Source organism: Fusarium venenatum, assembly GCF_020744135.1.
Source record: "Fusarium venenatum strain MPI-CAGE-CH-0201 chromosome Unknown EDB82scaffold_2, whole genome shotgun sequence".
Lineage (NCBI taxonomy): Eukaryota > Fungi > Ascomycota > Sordariomycetes > Hypocreales > Nectriaceae > Fusarium > Fusarium venenatum.
In genome coordinates, this window is record NW_027072130.1 from 6,463,933 (window position 1) to 6,479,154 (window position 15,222).

The following is a 15,222-nucleotide window of genomic DNA, read 5'->3' on the forward strand; positions in this document are numbered from 1 at the left end:
TATTAATTGGCCTTGAAGTGTCACAATTCTTAGACGCCGTGAGAATAGGAGACGATATTAGTGCAAATTATACTAACTACACAATTGACTAATAAACAACTATCAAGCCTTCTTCTTCTTACCCAAATTCCACTTCTTAACCCGGAAAACATAATAAGTCAAAACAGCAACAGATATGTTGAATACAACATATGCCCAGACAAGGCCATAATTGCGCCATCTCTCACCCCAGTAGATCTTACTTCCAGCCAAGAACTGATCCGCATTGACAAGCGAGCAGTACTGGCATTCCTGCGTAGCGTCAGGGTTCTGGAGCCTTCCTGGTGCCTTTGCCAAGTATGCGGCCATGTATTCGCCGCATGTCTGACCAGAAGGTGGGTTAAATGTTGCCGTCTCGTCCTCCGAACACTCAATGGCACGGCCAGCCAATATTGTGGACACAATACCAGCGAGCCAGTAGGTGAATGGACTAACACGATACATAAACATCCAGAAACCAGGGAGGGAGGAAGGAGGTTGGAGAACACCACAAAAGGTCAAACTCATTAGAACCAAGAGCGTGCCGATAGAAGCCGCGGTAAGTGCGTTGGGAAGCGCGGCAATTGTCATCTGCGCAAACGAGCTTGCGTACAGCATGAGCTGAATCATGAACAAGAGTACGAGACCTTGACGGGCCGAGCCCTGCACACCAATAACGGGGTAGTAAAATGCGCCAAACATTAGAATTCCAGTGACAATCTGGTAAGGAACCTCAACAACAACGTTGGCGATCATAAAGGCCTTCCAAGAGTATGCTTTGCTGGGGCGCTCTCGGACTTCGTATAGTTCACGCTGAGTGATGAAATGCGGGTGAATCTACATAATATTAGCAAGGCATATAGCAATTCTAAGTCTGAGACTTACTTGTTGAACCACAGCAGTGAAGACAGTGACAATCATAAAGACAGAGAACAAGATGTTCTGCATGCCGGCAAAGGTAGAGTTGGCGTTGAAGAATGAGAAGCCGATAAAGAGACCAGAGATTGTGCAGAGGACCATCTTCGCCATGATGTAGTTTGGCATCCTCCAGTACTGTTGGAAGACTCTGAAGGTGACTTCGCGAAGTTGAGCCATGAAAGGCATTGCGAATTCAGATTGACTGGCATCATCATCCGCGACTGCCTTCGATGACATTGTTGAATGGATCCTGTCGATTTCAGCCTCAACATCCACTCGCTCCTGGCTTGCCTTCCAAGCAGTATGCCAGTCCTCTCCCTTAGAGCTTTTAGCGTTATTGACTATCTCAAGCATCCATTCAGCTGGGTTTTCATCATCGCCACAGATTCGTGCTCCCTGTCTCTCAAAGTAGTCCAGAAGAGTACGTGAGTTTCTACCAACATCGCCAAAGTAGACAGTTCTGCCTCCTTGTGCAAGGAAGAGGAGTCGGTCAAACTCCTGGAACAAGATAGCACTGGGTTGATGGACAGTACAAAGAATAGCCTGCCCAGCGTCTGTCAGTTTTCTAAGGAAGGCAACGATGGCCCAAGAACTCTGGGAGTCCAAACCACTTGTTGGCTCATCGAGGAAAAGAAGAAGCTTTGGCTTAGCAGCTAGCTCGACTCCGATCGTGAGAAGCTTGCGCTGTTCAACGTTGAGGCCCTCACCGGGGACACCCACAACAGCGCTGGCAAAGTCCCTCATGTTGAGCATGTCGATAACTTTCTCAACCCATTCTTGCTTCTCCTCAGTGCTAACATTACTTGGCTGGCGAAGCATAGCGCTGAATCGTAGACTTTCACGAACAGTTGAGGTCTCGAGATGAAGATCTGATTGATGTTAGATGGAATGGATAAAATATGGATGTAATACTGACCTTGTTGTTGAACGTAACCTGTTTTCCTCTGGAAACTTGCGTCCAGTGGCTTGCCATTGACAAACATGTCTCCTGTAATAACGCCCATACTGGTTCTCCGTGCTAGAACATCGAGAAGGGTCGTCTTGCCAGCGCCACTGACACCCATCAGAGCTGTAAGAGTACCGGGCTTGACCCAACCAGTGACATGATCTAGAAGTCGACGCGGCTCTCCCTTGATGTCAATGTCATACACGACATCCTTCCAAGTAAAAATGTCGGTTTGAGGCTCAAGAGCGGTAGTGGTGTCAGTTCCTTGCGCATTCTTCTCGGGCACAGCAAGCTCCTCGTTCATCGCACTTCTATCCGCTCCAGATTGTAGGTGAGCGGGAACGTGACCACGCTGGAAGACGAGTACTTCAGCCTTGCTGGATGTCTTTGAGTTGATCTCAGTGGCTGTAAAGTACAGGACCATGAAGAAGACAAGGAAAGCCAGAAGGATGCCAAAGTTGCGCCAGACATGAGAGTAATAGTATTCGTAGTTCGTTTCGATGAAGTTATCACCACTGACTGTTCGTTGGCCGGCCACAGCCCCAACTGTTGAACAGATCCATGAATCTCCGATCAGTTGAGGATAGGCAGGAATGAAGGATGAACACTCGAAGTCTCTGCCATGGAACTCGTTGGATACCAGGATCTCGAAGGCGTAGTAAATAGGGTTGATCCATCTAACAAATGTCAGTAACAATAGTAAAGAGGCTACTTGTGTGCTTACCTGATCCAGCCAAACCAGTCAATCATTTGTGGTACGTGAATCATGAAACCTGTGTAAATCACAAGAGCCAGAATCATGATACCTGCCAACGTCATGGCTTGTGAAACCGTCTTGGTAATAGCAGCCAAGGTACGGAAAATGGCTGACATGACAAATGTGGAGATGAATGAGATGAGGAAGTAAAGAAAAAATGGACCAGGCTCTCGACGGAGCCCCGAGAGGAAGTAAAGGATGATATTGAAGACCGTTGCGGAAACAAACTTGATGGGTATATCAGCCACGATACCGGAGATGGCCTCAGCTGCAGGATGATAGAAGGCGTAAGATGCATGCTTCTCGACGATAGGGCGTTGCGAGTACAGATTGTTGATCTCGGAAATAGCTGCAAAGCCGTTGATCAGGATACCCATGAAGAGCACAGCTCCCTTGGAGTAGAAGCTGGCGGTATCATCGTCTGTGCCATAGTATACGGAACCAATGATAAGGGCCATGATGATTTGCGTTGTAGTATGTGTAGCGGTTGCGGCGATATCGTTCCAGATTCGTTGGTAAGCTCGTTTGGTGGTTAGGCGAATCTGCGTTGAGAGGTTGATGATGTATGGGGACTTGCGTGGGACGCGTTTCTCTTGACTGGCCACGTATCATTAGCATACTTGTTGTGGGTGGGATATGGGTGACACTTACATGAGGTTCTTGCGCTCTCGCATCGGAGCCATGGCCGCGGATCGGTCATTAACTTGATACTTGCCCTGATACTGCTCAATCTCCTCTCGCAATGTCTTGTATTCTGGTGAGTTGTGCCAATACCTCTCGAACTCTTCCGCGGTACGGGGCACAATCTTCTCCATTCCTGGTCGGGCCTTTCTCTCTTGGGGATTGGTGGCAGAGGTCAGAAAGTCGCCTACGGTCTGACGTTGAGGGCACTGCCAGCCCATCTTCTCGAAGTAGACCTTTGCCTTTTTCGCTGGTCCGAAATAAATTTGTCGACCCTCGTAGAGGACCACGGCCTTGTCGAACAGGTCGTAAATGGCTTGACTGGCTTGGTAGATGGCCAGGGCGTTTGCAGATCCAGTGTAGTCGGACGCCAAACGAATGGCTACGGCGAACTTCAAGGCAGTCGCCGAGTCCAAGCCTCGAGTGCTATTATCCCAAGCAGCCATGGGAGATTGCGCCAGCATCATTTCGGCGATACTGACACGTTTCCGTTCTCCTCCCGAGACACCACGAATGAAATCGTTACCGACCATTGTATTATATGTGTGAGTCAAGCCACAGACCGCCATGACAATCTTGGTGGCACTCTTGCAAGCTTCGTCGCGAGTCAACCCAATAATTGTCTTGGAGTTGGAGGGCATGCGACATGCCGCTGCGAATTCGAGCGTTTGGCCGACGGTCAGATGTGGGAAATGTTTGTCAACCTGTCGAGAAGATGGGTCAGTAAAGCCTCGATTGACATGATCGGATATTTTTTAGTTTCTTACCTCTTGGTTGTACTCTGTTTCGCCCTTGAATTCTTTGATCATGTCTTTTTGGGATATTCCATTGTATGTAATGATGGACTGCTGACCGACGCTGAGGCCTTCAAGCTCTCCGGTCATGGTCTTGAGCAGTGTCGAACATCCGGAACCTGGGCGACCAAGGACTATGAGAGTCTCCCCTCCCTGGAGAAGGCCATCAAATCGGTGAAGTATCGTTTTTGGCTCCTTCTTGCCTGATTTGAGATGCTGTACAATACGCAATGGCCCCAATAACACATCACCAAGAGTCTTTTGTAGCTGCAAAGCCGCTCCAGTGCCGGAAACACTGAGGTCTTTAAAAGCGACTCCGGCACTCTTTGGTCCTACGCCGGCTTCTTGCAATCGGTGCATAAAGGATGGCAACCATTTTGAAAGGTCAAAAGCTTTGTTTGTCGGATCCAGTGCAGGGTCTTGTTCTTCGATCTCTGGCACTGTCGGCGCAAAACTAGATGTGCTTTGTCTGCGTTGCTGTGAAATTCCGGTAGCAAGTCTGTGAAGTTCAAGACGATCTTGCTCATCCATTATCATTGTGTTGGCTCGCGAGATGTTTGAGGGCCGGCCGTAGGTGCTGCCAGTGGAGTATTGGGGATCATGGCTCGAGTGGTTGGATGTTGATCCATTCTCGTGACCTGAGTCTGGCAGGCTTTCCGTGGACTGTTGTGAAGCCATACTGATGGCGGGTATAGCAATTGATTGGAAATATTTTTGATACCAGGATGCAACGAATACAATTGACAATTCCTGGTTCGATGGTGGTTATTATTATTATTATGGCATGAGAGCGTGTTGGTTGCCAAGTAATTTAAGTAAACTCATTTACAGCTGAAAGCAGTTTGACTTTAAGCCTGTCAGCAGGAATGATAGCAACAACTTCACAAGCCTACCAGCTAACCCGAGACCCAAGGTTTAAAACTTGTGATGCAGACGGGTTCAATCCCCCGGGAGCTGCCATTGGTACATTTCTGGATCGGATGTTGGGTTTGCTCACATGCTTTCCTCGGCTGGGGAGACTCTGACGTTTTTGTCGGGTGTTGGTTCTACCTACTGTGGCTGCGAGGGCATCACTACTCAAATCAAACTAGTCTCAGTAGGAAAACCGTGTGGGCTCAGTTAGTGCGAAAACGGCTTGTCGGAAGCGTGGGAAGAACCGAGCGAGCCGGGCACTATTCGCGGATCCGTTGAAAAGTCACATCATGGTATCTTTCGTCTTTGTCGTATTCATTCGGATCAGAAAACAGCATGTGAAGGAAATTGACAGGGTAAAATGCTTGCAGCGAATTGTCAGAAATGATTGCGATCCTGTATCAAATGCTATGTTTAAGCTTCCTGATAGAGTCTCCCTGACAGTGTTCTAGATAAACCTACAACGGCACGAGATTCCAATTAGACAGTGTCATTTAAGGTATTTTGAGTTTGAGATGTGTCAAAATCGACCCACACCTAACAACCTGATCGTGAATTGATTTTTTTGTTCCCGTTAGTGTCGATCTCACTGCCATTGTTTTCTCCAACCGTCACTCAAAGTGAATTAAGCTCTAGATGTTAGACCGCACAATAAAAGCAGAGGCATCTCAAAATTAATCAGTAGTTTTAGAGAATATGCTTTTCCTTCTTGATGGCAAAATGAAAAGCTGTCTTTAGACTGTGGCTTCACATCGCTGAATTCAGTGCTTCATCAGGCTTCCTTGGGTTAGCTGTAGGGTAACATCCCTGGATTGGAAACATCATTCATGAGATGAGGAATGCTAGGCCGCGATACACCACGATCCTATTGGCTCGACTACGAAGAAGCCGGCAACGGGAATAAAATGTCGACAACTTTCTGCAAACTGGTCATTGATCGGAGATGCCCTACCCGGAATTTCTCGGCTGGGGTTTTTTTGTCTCCTAATTTGTTCTTGGCTTGTCGCCCGGATAATTCCCACACATACCATCTGATTATCTGTATCAATGGAGATTGGGCCAGTCGTCTATGCCGTGTCCAGACTAATTATCCATACTCAGTAAGGAATCCTAAGGAGCAATTTACCAGCAGAACTGTTTGCACTGCGCCGATGCGTCCTTTCAAAAGTCACCCTGATTAAAAATGAGTTATCCTTTAACAGGCCTAGTGTTGAACGCGAAAGCCCTCCAGCAAGACGCGACGCGACGCGTTTACAACACCTGGCAGTACGGATGTGAAGTCTCAGGTAACAGTCCGTTAAAAATGACCAAACCTCCAGATAATATATTGGGTGTCATATTTATACAAATGCTTGAATGGTTCCATTAAGATTCAGTATCTTGCTTCTCTTGTATAGTATGATTTAGATATTAAACTAAATGGTGCAAAGAAAGCTATGAGCACGACACTGGTGAGAGGGCATATTTATAGAAGGGCAGTTAGTATTACAGATAACAATGTATATTAGTGACAAACTAGTAGCTGATGCTAACATGTAGAAGCTTCCCTCAGTGTAACCTTTACCAAGAGAATTCCTTTGCTCGGCATGCCATCCTTATCCAGTAGTCTAAGGAACCGATACCCAAGTCTCAGTCGATCCAGACGCACACATGCCCATGCAGCCATAACGTCTGGGCCAGGAACATCATTCATGACTCGAAACGAGAGGAAGGATAGCTCAGGCACTACACCATCAACGTTGAGAAACTCGATTGTTTCCTCGTTGAAACTCGGGCTCGTTCCCTTGCTTTTACATGTCTGTCCACTGTAGCCAACTTGCTTCGTCTTTTCCGGACTCTGGTCTTCGTCAGTCATAGCTGAGAAGGCATTGGGTTCCGTGTGGAAGCCGATCTTGACATAAGGAATGAATTTGGCGGGATCATCGGTGCTCTTCAACAGTGGCAGGTTCTGAGCCGCTACCACTGTAATGGCTAGCCTCTCCAACGTCTTGCTCGGGATTGAGACATCATCGTCGTTTGAAAGGCCGTCATGACAGTACCCCTGCGGCTTCAGAACATAGCCGTCCGAGCCCATGAACATGCCCTCGTTAAGTATCATGCCCAGATCCCAGGACTGCCAATTGAGCGCAACTACTTGTACGCCTGCCCGCCAGAATGCGACGGGATCGTAATTGGATGAGTCGAAGCGCATACCATGTGGGTAGGTGCGCATGAGGTATCGTCTGTTGTGCGAGAACAGGGCCTTGGGTAGCCTTCGCTGGATTGCGAATGCCGCGTCCTCCGAGAGTGAAAATATGTGGTTTGGCATTGTAGCCTCCGGTTCATCGAGCGACTTGAAGCTGATTCCACGTGTATGAATCCCCAAGCGGCTTAAACGTGTCGTGATCTTGGGTGCCTTGACCTTTTTGGTCTTCTTCTCGTTTCCTTCTGTGACAACTTCGAGCATACTCCCGTCATCTGAGGCCTCACTCTCAGCCTTGTCCTCGGGGACGTATTTGACCTTGATGAGGATCTTGTTTCTCAGTTCATGAGGCGAAGGTAAGTGTTCGGGATCGCATTCGGGTTCCCCCAGAAGATAGTCGTCCCACGTTTCCTTCATGATGTCTACCATTTTGTTTTGCTGTAGCGGACTGCAATGTACTTCCAGGCTGACAATGAGTGGCAGTTCAGAAGTGGCGAATGCATACTCTCGGACAGTTTCGCAGACATCGCGGAAGGAAACCTCTTTGGTCATGGTAAACCCGTGAAGGACTCGTGGCTCTGCATGGATGCAATCTTCAAGTCTGTCATCAAAGGTTTTACCATCGGGGTCGACGGGATCGAACTTGTTCATTGCCCATCGGCCAAACTTGATGAATGCTTTCTCCCTGAAACCAATCTTTTTGTGCTCGGTACTGATTCTGTCTTCATTCTCATCGTCATCTGCAAATCCGGGTTTCCACTTCTCCTCACCGTCCCAAACATCAATCTCAATGCACCTACAGCCTCGCAACAGTGCATCCTTGTAGGCTTCGGCGCTCGAGTCGCTGGAAAGCTGGTTGCCGGTGAGGTAAGTGTTGTGGCTTGAGCTGATGAAGTAGTTGTTCAATGGCCAAGAGAAGTCTTGAGGGGCCGCCATCTCTAAGATGTTACCGCATGGTGATGTGAGATACTTGATCAGTTCATGAAGATTTAGTTCTTCCTGGTCGGCAAGGTAGGCAGCCAGACCATTGGGGTTTTCAGCCTGAACGTGATGCATGAAAAGGCCGATCTGGTCACGACGCCATTTTCCATCAGCTCCAGCGTATTTGTTGAATATCTGAGTAAAGTAAGTCAGGAATGATTCCTCAAGAATCTCTTCGATGCCATTGCGTTGACCACTTGGGTGGCCGCCACCAGCTCTATAACGACTCAATGGGAATTCAGTTGCCATTTTGAAAAGATGATTGTGTTCGAGATGTTTAGGAAAAGAAAGAAAAGTTGAAGAAGGAAAGTATTGAACTGAAAACTTAAATTTCATGCTATGCGCCAAGATATATAACCAGAATCAATAGCCTGCCATCTAGAAAGGCTAGTGGGTAGCAGAAAAGATAGCCTCATAAGCTTTAAGGTATAAAAATAAATACTCTAGAAACTATAGCCTAAGGAGCATAAAGTGGCCTACTAATTTTGTCTCTTATGCTTCCAGCGGTCAATCTTTCTGATACCCTGAGGAAAGGGTCATGACCATCTCATGGACCCTGCGCTGCGGGTCAGAGATGTTAATACGGGAAGACGAATGAACGCTGTTCAATCATGACTGTGGATCTCATAGTCTTCAGTAGAGCCCTTGGCAAACGGCATGTTGTTTCCATCTTGGCTTTTCAGTCTAATGAATGCATGATTTGTTCTCATTTGAGATTATTAGAGGTTTTCAATGTCAGTTGACAATTCAAATGTCATTTCAGAGTACAAATTACTGTCACAAAGTACCTAAAATCCCCACTAAATCAAACCTGCTTCCCCAATTGGCCACGTATCTAATCTCTGAACGCTAGAGGGGAAGCAGAAAATAAACAGACCAGACACTTGCCAACCGTTATATAAAGTGACTAACTTATTTTGCCTGTCAGCCGATACACTAAAAGTTTTCCGTGGTTCTAAGACATACATATCTTACAGAATGTGCGCTGCGCCTCAAGAACACATTCTTTCTCCTCATCATCCATTTTTGACATTCTCAATCCACCATGGAGTCAAACAAGATCACATTCTATGACATTACGCCTCGTCCTCCCGTGGGGAAGAACGCCTATGCCCCAAACCCTTGGAAAGCTAGGTTTGCACTCAACTTCAAGGGCGCTCCGTACTCAACGACATGGGTGGCTCTCCCGGACATAGCAAAAACGCGCACCAGCCTCAACGTGCCAGCAGGCCGCCAATTCGCCGATGGTAAAGACTTTCATACGCTGCCCATCATTCAAGACCCTACCACTGGTGCCTTGGTGGGGGACTCGTTCGACATTGCGCTATACCTCAATAAAACGTACTCGGGCGGGGGTGATCTGTTCCCACCTCAAAAGCTCGACTTCGACTTTGAGCATCCCTACATCCTCATACCTTTGTCGGAATGCAACGATAAAGAATTCCCTGACTATGCAAAGTTCAACATGAACATTGACGCAGCATTCACTGCCCACCTTCAGCTTGGTGTTCAGGGCATGCCATTTGAGCCCGCTACAGAAGAGGAGAGCAAGGCCGAGTTTGTGAGACGTGCTGGAGTTTCAGGGTGGGAAGACTTCGTGCTCAGTGAAGAAGCGCGAGCCAAGTTACTAGAGTCTCTCGAGAAGATGTTAGGCGATCTGGCAGTGCTCTTTTTGAGGGACACCAACGGACCCTTCCTTCTTGGGCAACAAGTCAGTTACGCCGATATGATCGTTGGCGCGTGGTTGCGCATGATGAGTATCACCTTTCCGGAGGACGAGTGGAAGCAAGTTGCGACTTGTCATCAAGGCGTTTTTGGCAAACTGCATGATGCACTGAAGGTATTCGCGGATGTAGAATAGCTAGTGCATGCACAACGACCAACAATATGCCAAGACCGATAGTTACAGAACATGGCGTACACCTCTTTCAGCTTCTGACGCCAATCCAATCACATTGCATTCAGTTGTGTCTTTTATGTAAGGGAATTGTATTGTCAATGCTTAATTCGACGCGAGACTCACAGGGCTCAAATGACCTACAAGACAGGTTCCCTTTGTCTCCTAGACCATCACTTCTCAACTTATTTATACTCCTTGCTGGGCTCTGTAGACAAGTAGTTATGCAATTGTGATTTCTTATATCAAGATAAGCACAACAATTCAATCATGTCTTTCGAGATTTATACAGGTGCTTGGACCGACTGGTCACGAAGCAGAGTTCTAGGCGCAACTCTCACCCTATCATCGAGGGACGCCAGCCTTCTCCTCGCCTTCATCGCAGCCTTCGTGACAGTCGTCGCAATTAGGCTTTGGCTCATCATTGCTTTTACCACCCACCAGTTCTCTGCGGCTGGTGGAAAGCATGATGGACTTTATTATCAGCGGCAAGTCATTCTTCGCAACATCAAATCCGCGCCAGCAGCTGCATGGTTGTTTCTCCAACAAGCTTGGTACTGGCGCGGCATCGTTAGATCTTCCCTCGCTAGGACAATCCCATTGGCGTTGTTTTGCATTATGTACTCTGTGGGCTTCGCCATTCTTGCTGTCTTCTCCTCTCAGATATCAGACTCAGCTTCTGTGTATCGGCTTTTGCACAGTCCGAACTGCGGCTTCCAGATGACTGACGACGTGTATCAAAAGGCAACGTTTGACAATCAGAGAGCCGCCCTCTATTCTAAGGAATGTTACGGCAATACATCTTCTCCAATTTGTGATACTCTACCTACAAGAAGGTTGGATTGGGCCAATTCATCAACTGAGTGCCCATTTGGAGGAAGGGTCTGCCTCGGTGTGCCTGCTTTCAAAATGGAGAGTGGCATGATTGACACGCACCATGATTTGGGACTCAACAACCCCCAGAAGAACAGGTTGAAATACAAGAGGCAGACAACTTGCTCTCCTCTAGATACTGGCAACTTTACCCAATACGTAAATGGTTCAGAAGCGGAATTGCTGGGCTGGCCAGACAACGTGTTGATCAGATACTTTTATGGTAAAAACATGAACGGCAAAATTAACCACACATACACCTACAACACATTTGGACGGAATATCAATGTTGGGTACTCAACTTGGACATACTTCTACACTGACAACAGGATCTGGCAGCCTATAGACGAGCTTCTAGTTCCGGGTACAGACTTGACAATAATGTTCATCGCACCTAACTCAGTCATTCATCTGAAACCCAACGATGACCCGGTATTCGCTGCTTCAATTAGAACAAGTGCCCTGGGGGTGGCTGGCTACTTTCCCGATCGCTGGGTAAGCCCTATTGCTTGCGTCGACCAACATCAGATATGCAATCCCAACAACGAGAAGTGCACCTCGTTACTGGGTCGCGATCGCCTTATCGAGAGTGCGATGGAAGACTCTATGGCATTAAATGTCGCACAAATTGTCACTGCACAACTACTCAAGCATGTGTTAGGTGAATCGAGTCCTTTTTACCACACAATCTGGACCCGGACCCAAAGCTTTCTTCGTGCCCAGGAAAAGGTGGCCGGTATCACTGGTCAACAACTGCCATCGAACCAGTGGGAGATAGAGATGAGCGCTCTGTTTGACGACACGCTTGCAAATCTACAGTACCATATGATGGAATATGCAGCTGGCTCTTCGGCGCCTGCGCCAATCAACCCGATAAAGCCGTGGGGCAACTCATCGGCGAACACTGCATGGGATACTGCCTACAAGAATATGTGTTACAATCAGAGAACGAAGGAGACTCAGGGAACTCTAAACTTTTCCATTCTCGGTCTCGGCTTACTATTCGGTATTGGGTTGTATATAATAGTGCTCTCTTTCATTCTTGAATTCCTAATGGCCTGGATCCAGACGTGGTTAGGCCGAGGGGTATCGAGAGCTAGGAGATGGGAGAGAGATGGTACATTGCAGCAAATGAGACTACTGTATGAGATTCAAGGTTCCGGAGATTGGAAGGGAACCACTGAGGATTTTCCGTGTACTGTGTCAGGCGAATATTTTGATCATGACGAGGAAGTCATTTCGACTACGCCTGTTCAAGTACGCCGGACCGACTCTTCATGAGGGAGTTTCCATGGCAGGTATGAGACTTGGCGCCTCGGCGGAAACGATTCGATGCAGCATGTTTACAAACAGATTGTTTACATTCAAATTGGCTTTTTCTCCGGAATGTATTTACTTTACAATTTAAAAATAAATCGAAGACTAAGGTATTGTCATTTGCGGTGTCTCGAATACAAATTACTCCAGAATGCCGAGACTCGGTGAACAAAGCTGGTATTTTTCTAGTATCACGATGTTTGGAATTCGGATTAATCTCACAATAGAATATGAAAGGCAATTCAATCTCCCCGACGTTGGAAAATTCGGGTAGACTCAGGGGTCATCCCTTGTTATCTGTGGGGCGAGACAAGTCGAGTCAGCATCTACATTCTTGGTTTGCCTCGCTGGAACTTCATGTCTCAATTGTCATAGTCTTGACCTTCAGAGCATCACGAATTGTAACAAATTGTCTAACTCAGTGCAATGTTTGGAATTGTCGCAAATGAACGATAGGGGCAAACTTGGATCCCGTACCAAAAGGTGAGTGATTGAATCGCATATAAGGAGGACTTGATTCCCCCCAAATCGAATAATTCTCATCATCCAACAACTCTCACACTCTCCATTCACTCACTCCTCTACTCTCCTCAGAGTTTAATACAATCGTTAATTCAAACATTCGTTCTACTGCAATTTTCAAGATGCGCTACACCGATATCCTCGCCCTGGCCATGGGCAATGTGGTCGCCGCTCAGGGATTCACAACCACTCGCTTTGCCAACACCACCACTGCAGGTTTCGAGACTGAGACTGCCACTTCTGGTACCGCTACCATTGGCACTGAGACCACTGGCACTGAGACCACTGCTGCTTCCACCAGCACTGCTGCTGGAGGCATCGGAAACCCAGATGGCTTCAACTTCCTTGGCTGCTTCTCCGACAATGGTTTCCCCGGATTCTCCCTGGCCTACTCCAGCGAGGAAAACGATGCCGACGAATGTGCTGAGGCATGTGCTGGCTCCAACTACTTCGGTTTGAATGATGAGAGCTGTTACTGCAGCAGCGAGTTTGACTTTGCGTCAGCCACCGCTGTTAGCAGCGATCAGTGTGACATTATCTGCCCTGGTGATGACTCAGTCAACTGTGGTGGCCGCACCTCCAACTCTCGAATCATGCGCCGCCAGAGCATCGACATCGACATTCTCCTCTCCATCTACATCGCCATCGGTGTCAACCCCGGTGAAACCGAGACCGTTGTCAACACCGACTTCATCACTGAGACTCTGCCTGCTTCCACCACCACAGCTACCGTTACCTTCACCGAGAGTGGCGAGGTTGCCACCAAGACCGTCACAACTGTTCTGCCTGTCATCCCTACCAGTGTTATCATTATCTGCTACGGTAACTACTGTGCTCCTCAAGTCCACTGCCCTACCTGCACCAAGTGGCAGGTGGTTTGCGAGGACAACCTTTGTGCGCCTCGCGAATGTTACGACGACACATGGAACAAGCTCAAGATCTGCAAGAACGGTAGCTGCTACTACTCTGACTACAAGAACGAGGAGTGCAACCAGAAGATCACCTGCCACGGATCTAGCTGCAAGATTGACTATTCCGTTGACTACGCCCGCAAGTTTGTCTGTGACGTTGAGGAGGATCGCTACTACTTCGACCAGTGCAAGGACGACTGCTACAGCTACGAGAAGTGCTCTCACGGAGAGTGCGAGCCCGTTCACCCTCCTGTCAGCCCTCCCAAGCCCGTCCACCCCCCTAAGCCTATCACCCCTGGCAAGCCTCCTGTTGTTGTTGTTCCTGAGCCTAAGCCCGAGCACCCCGTCAAGCCTGAGCACCCCGTCAAGCCTGAGCACCCAGTCAAGCCTGAGCACCCCGTCAAGCCTGAACACCCCGTCAAGCCTGAGCACCCAGTCAAGCCTGAGCACCCCGTCAAGCCTGAGCACCCCGTCAAGCCTGAGCACCCAGTCAAGCCTGAGCACCCCGTCAAGCCTGAACACCCCGTCAAGCCTGAGCACCCAGTCAAGCCTGAGCACCCCGTCAAGCCTGAGCACCCCGTCAAGCCTGAGCACCCCGTCAAGCCTGAGCACCCCGTCGAGCCTGAGCACCCTGCTCCTCCTGCTGAGCAACCTGAGCACCCTGCTCCTCCTGCCAAGCAGCCCGAGACTGAGCACCCTGAGACCGGAAAGCCCGAGGTTCCTGTTGTCACCGCTGGTGCTGCCAAGTCCTTCGCCGGCTTGGCCGCTGCCATTGCTGGTTTCGCTTTCGTCCTGTAGAATCTTCCTTCTTGTGTTGGAGTTTCATGGTACCTTGGCATTGCATTGTGGAGCATAACTGTTCTTAGCATTGATCGTTTGGGTTCCTGTTCTAGGACTCTTGTCCAGTATTAGCATTCACGTACATTCTTCAGTTATCTAGTATCACGGCCACATTTGCCGGACTAGAGTTGCTTGTCATTTCTTCAGTGGCGGATTCTTAGGGGATAGAGATTATTTAATACATTTCAAAGTTCATCTTACTTTCATCGTTCACTCGTTTCTTTAACTGACTTCTACTTGATATAGCTAATGTCTCGTGCAGGTTGATTGGGGACTTTTGACAACTAGATGAAAAAGTGGATGGACATACATATAGTCATTGGTGTCGCTGTATCTCTAATCCAAATTCTTTTACTAACAAAGATATGGTTCCAATTGAAAAATGCGGCTTCCGTCAAGTTAATCATTGATGCAGGGTTATAGAGTTAACGATCTAGTGGATAGTTAGCAGAAATATTAGCCTCCTAAGTCTTAGAATACAAAAATAAGTAGTTTAAGAACCATAGTCTAAGGAGCATAACATGATGTACTAATTTTGTCTTGTATGCTTCCAGAGGTCAATGTTTCTGATACCTGTATGACCATAACTCTTCCCCTCTTAGCCAAGTAAAAGCTTGTGAGTGGATAAACCCAGACCGGTACTCTATTTGGCATGATTGGTACAACACCATGA

At 47.9% G+C, this 15,222-nt stretch overlaps 5 protein-coding genes across 5 annotated transcripts; 3 read left to right on the forward strand and 2 right to left on the reverse strand.

The window, feature by feature from the left end:
- Positions 1-34: 34 nt before the first annotated feature.
- Positions 35-4,994, reverse strand: EDB82DRAFT_445855 (ABC-2 type transporter-domain-containing protein). The gene is made up of 6 exons (XM_025735491.2): positions 4,088-4,994; positions 3,291-4,024; positions 2,607-3,236; positions 1,853-2,559; positions 904-1,805; positions 35-855 (listed from the first exon to the last, which is right to left on the reverse strand). Exons 1-6 carry the CDS (start codon positions 4,790-4,792, stop codon positions 103-105), a joined length of 4,431 nt encoding a protein of 1,476 aa, XP_025586192.1. The 5' UTR covers positions 4,793-4,994; the 3' UTR covers positions 35-102.
- Positions 4,995-6,479: 1,485 nt separating this feature from the next.
- On the reverse strand, positions 6,480-8,507 carry EDB82DRAFT_177950 (PLC-like phosphodiesterase). The gene has a single exon (XM_025735492.2). It carries the CDS (start codon positions 8,436-8,438, stop codon positions 6,555-6,557), a length of 1,884 nt encoding a protein of 627 aa, XP_025586193.1. The 5' UTR covers positions 8,439-8,507; the 3' UTR covers positions 6,480-6,554.
- Positions 8,508-8,927: 420 nt separating this feature from the next.
- On the forward strand, positions 8,928-10,316 carry EDB82DRAFT_500156 (uncharacterized protein). Its single transcript, XM_065608617.1, has one exon. It carries the CDS (start codon positions 9,235-9,237, stop codon positions 10,048-10,050), a length of 816 nt encoding a protein of 271 aa, XP_065464919.1. The 5' UTR covers positions 8,928-9,234; the 3' UTR covers positions 10,051-10,316.
- EDB82DRAFT_500158 (uncharacterized protein) lies at positions 10,317-12,447 on the forward strand. Its single transcript, XM_025735493.2, has one exon. It carries the CDS (start codon positions 10,357-10,359, stop codon positions 12,238-12,240), a length of 1,884 nt encoding a protein of 627 aa, XP_025586194.2. The 5' UTR covers positions 10,317-10,356; the 3' UTR covers positions 12,241-12,447.
- A 222-nt stretch (positions 12,448-12,669) lies between these two features.
- On the forward strand, positions 12,670-14,746 carry EDB82DRAFT_177981 (uncharacterized protein). The gene is made up of 2 exons (XM_025735494.2): positions 12,670-12,759; positions 12,871-14,746. Exon 2 carries the CDS (start codon positions 12,921-12,923, stop codon positions 14,505-14,507), a length of 1,587 nt encoding a protein of 528 aa, XP_025586195.2. The 5' UTR covers positions 12,670-12,759; positions 12,871-12,920; the 3' UTR covers positions 14,508-14,746.
- The last annotated feature ends 476 nt before the right edge of the window (positions 14,747-15,222 follow it).

Excerpts from the sequence above, each read along its gene's own strand:
- EDB82DRAFT_445855 (XM_025735491.2), bottom strand. The coding sequence starts at position 4,792 with ATGGCTTCACAACAGTCCACGGAAAGCCTGCCAGACTCAGGTCACGAG. Across the intron at positions 1,806-1,852 it reads AGGTTACGTTCAACAACAAG|ATCTTCATCTCGAGACCTCA; the intron begins GTCAGTATTACA and ends AACATCAATCAG. Across the intron at positions 856-903 it reads TCACTGCTGTGGTTCAACAA|ATTCACCCGCATTTCATCAC; the intron begins GTAAGTCTCAGA and ends AATATTATGTAG.
- EDB82DRAFT_177950 (XM_025735492.2), bottom strand. The coding sequence starts at position 8,438 with ATGGCAACTGAATTCCCATTGAGTCGTTATAGAGCTGGTGGCGGCCAC.
- EDB82DRAFT_500156 (XM_065608617.1), top strand. The coding sequence starts at position 9,235 with ATGGAGTCAAACAAGATCACATTCTATGACATTACGCCTCGTCCTCCC.
- EDB82DRAFT_500158 (XM_025735493.2), top strand. The coding sequence starts at position 10,357 with ATGTCTTTCGAGATTTATACAGGTGCTTGGACCGACTGGTCACGAAGC.
- EDB82DRAFT_177981 (XM_025735494.2), top strand. The coding sequence starts at position 12,921 with ATGCGCTACACCGATATCCTCGCCCTGGCCATGGGCAATGTGGTCGCC.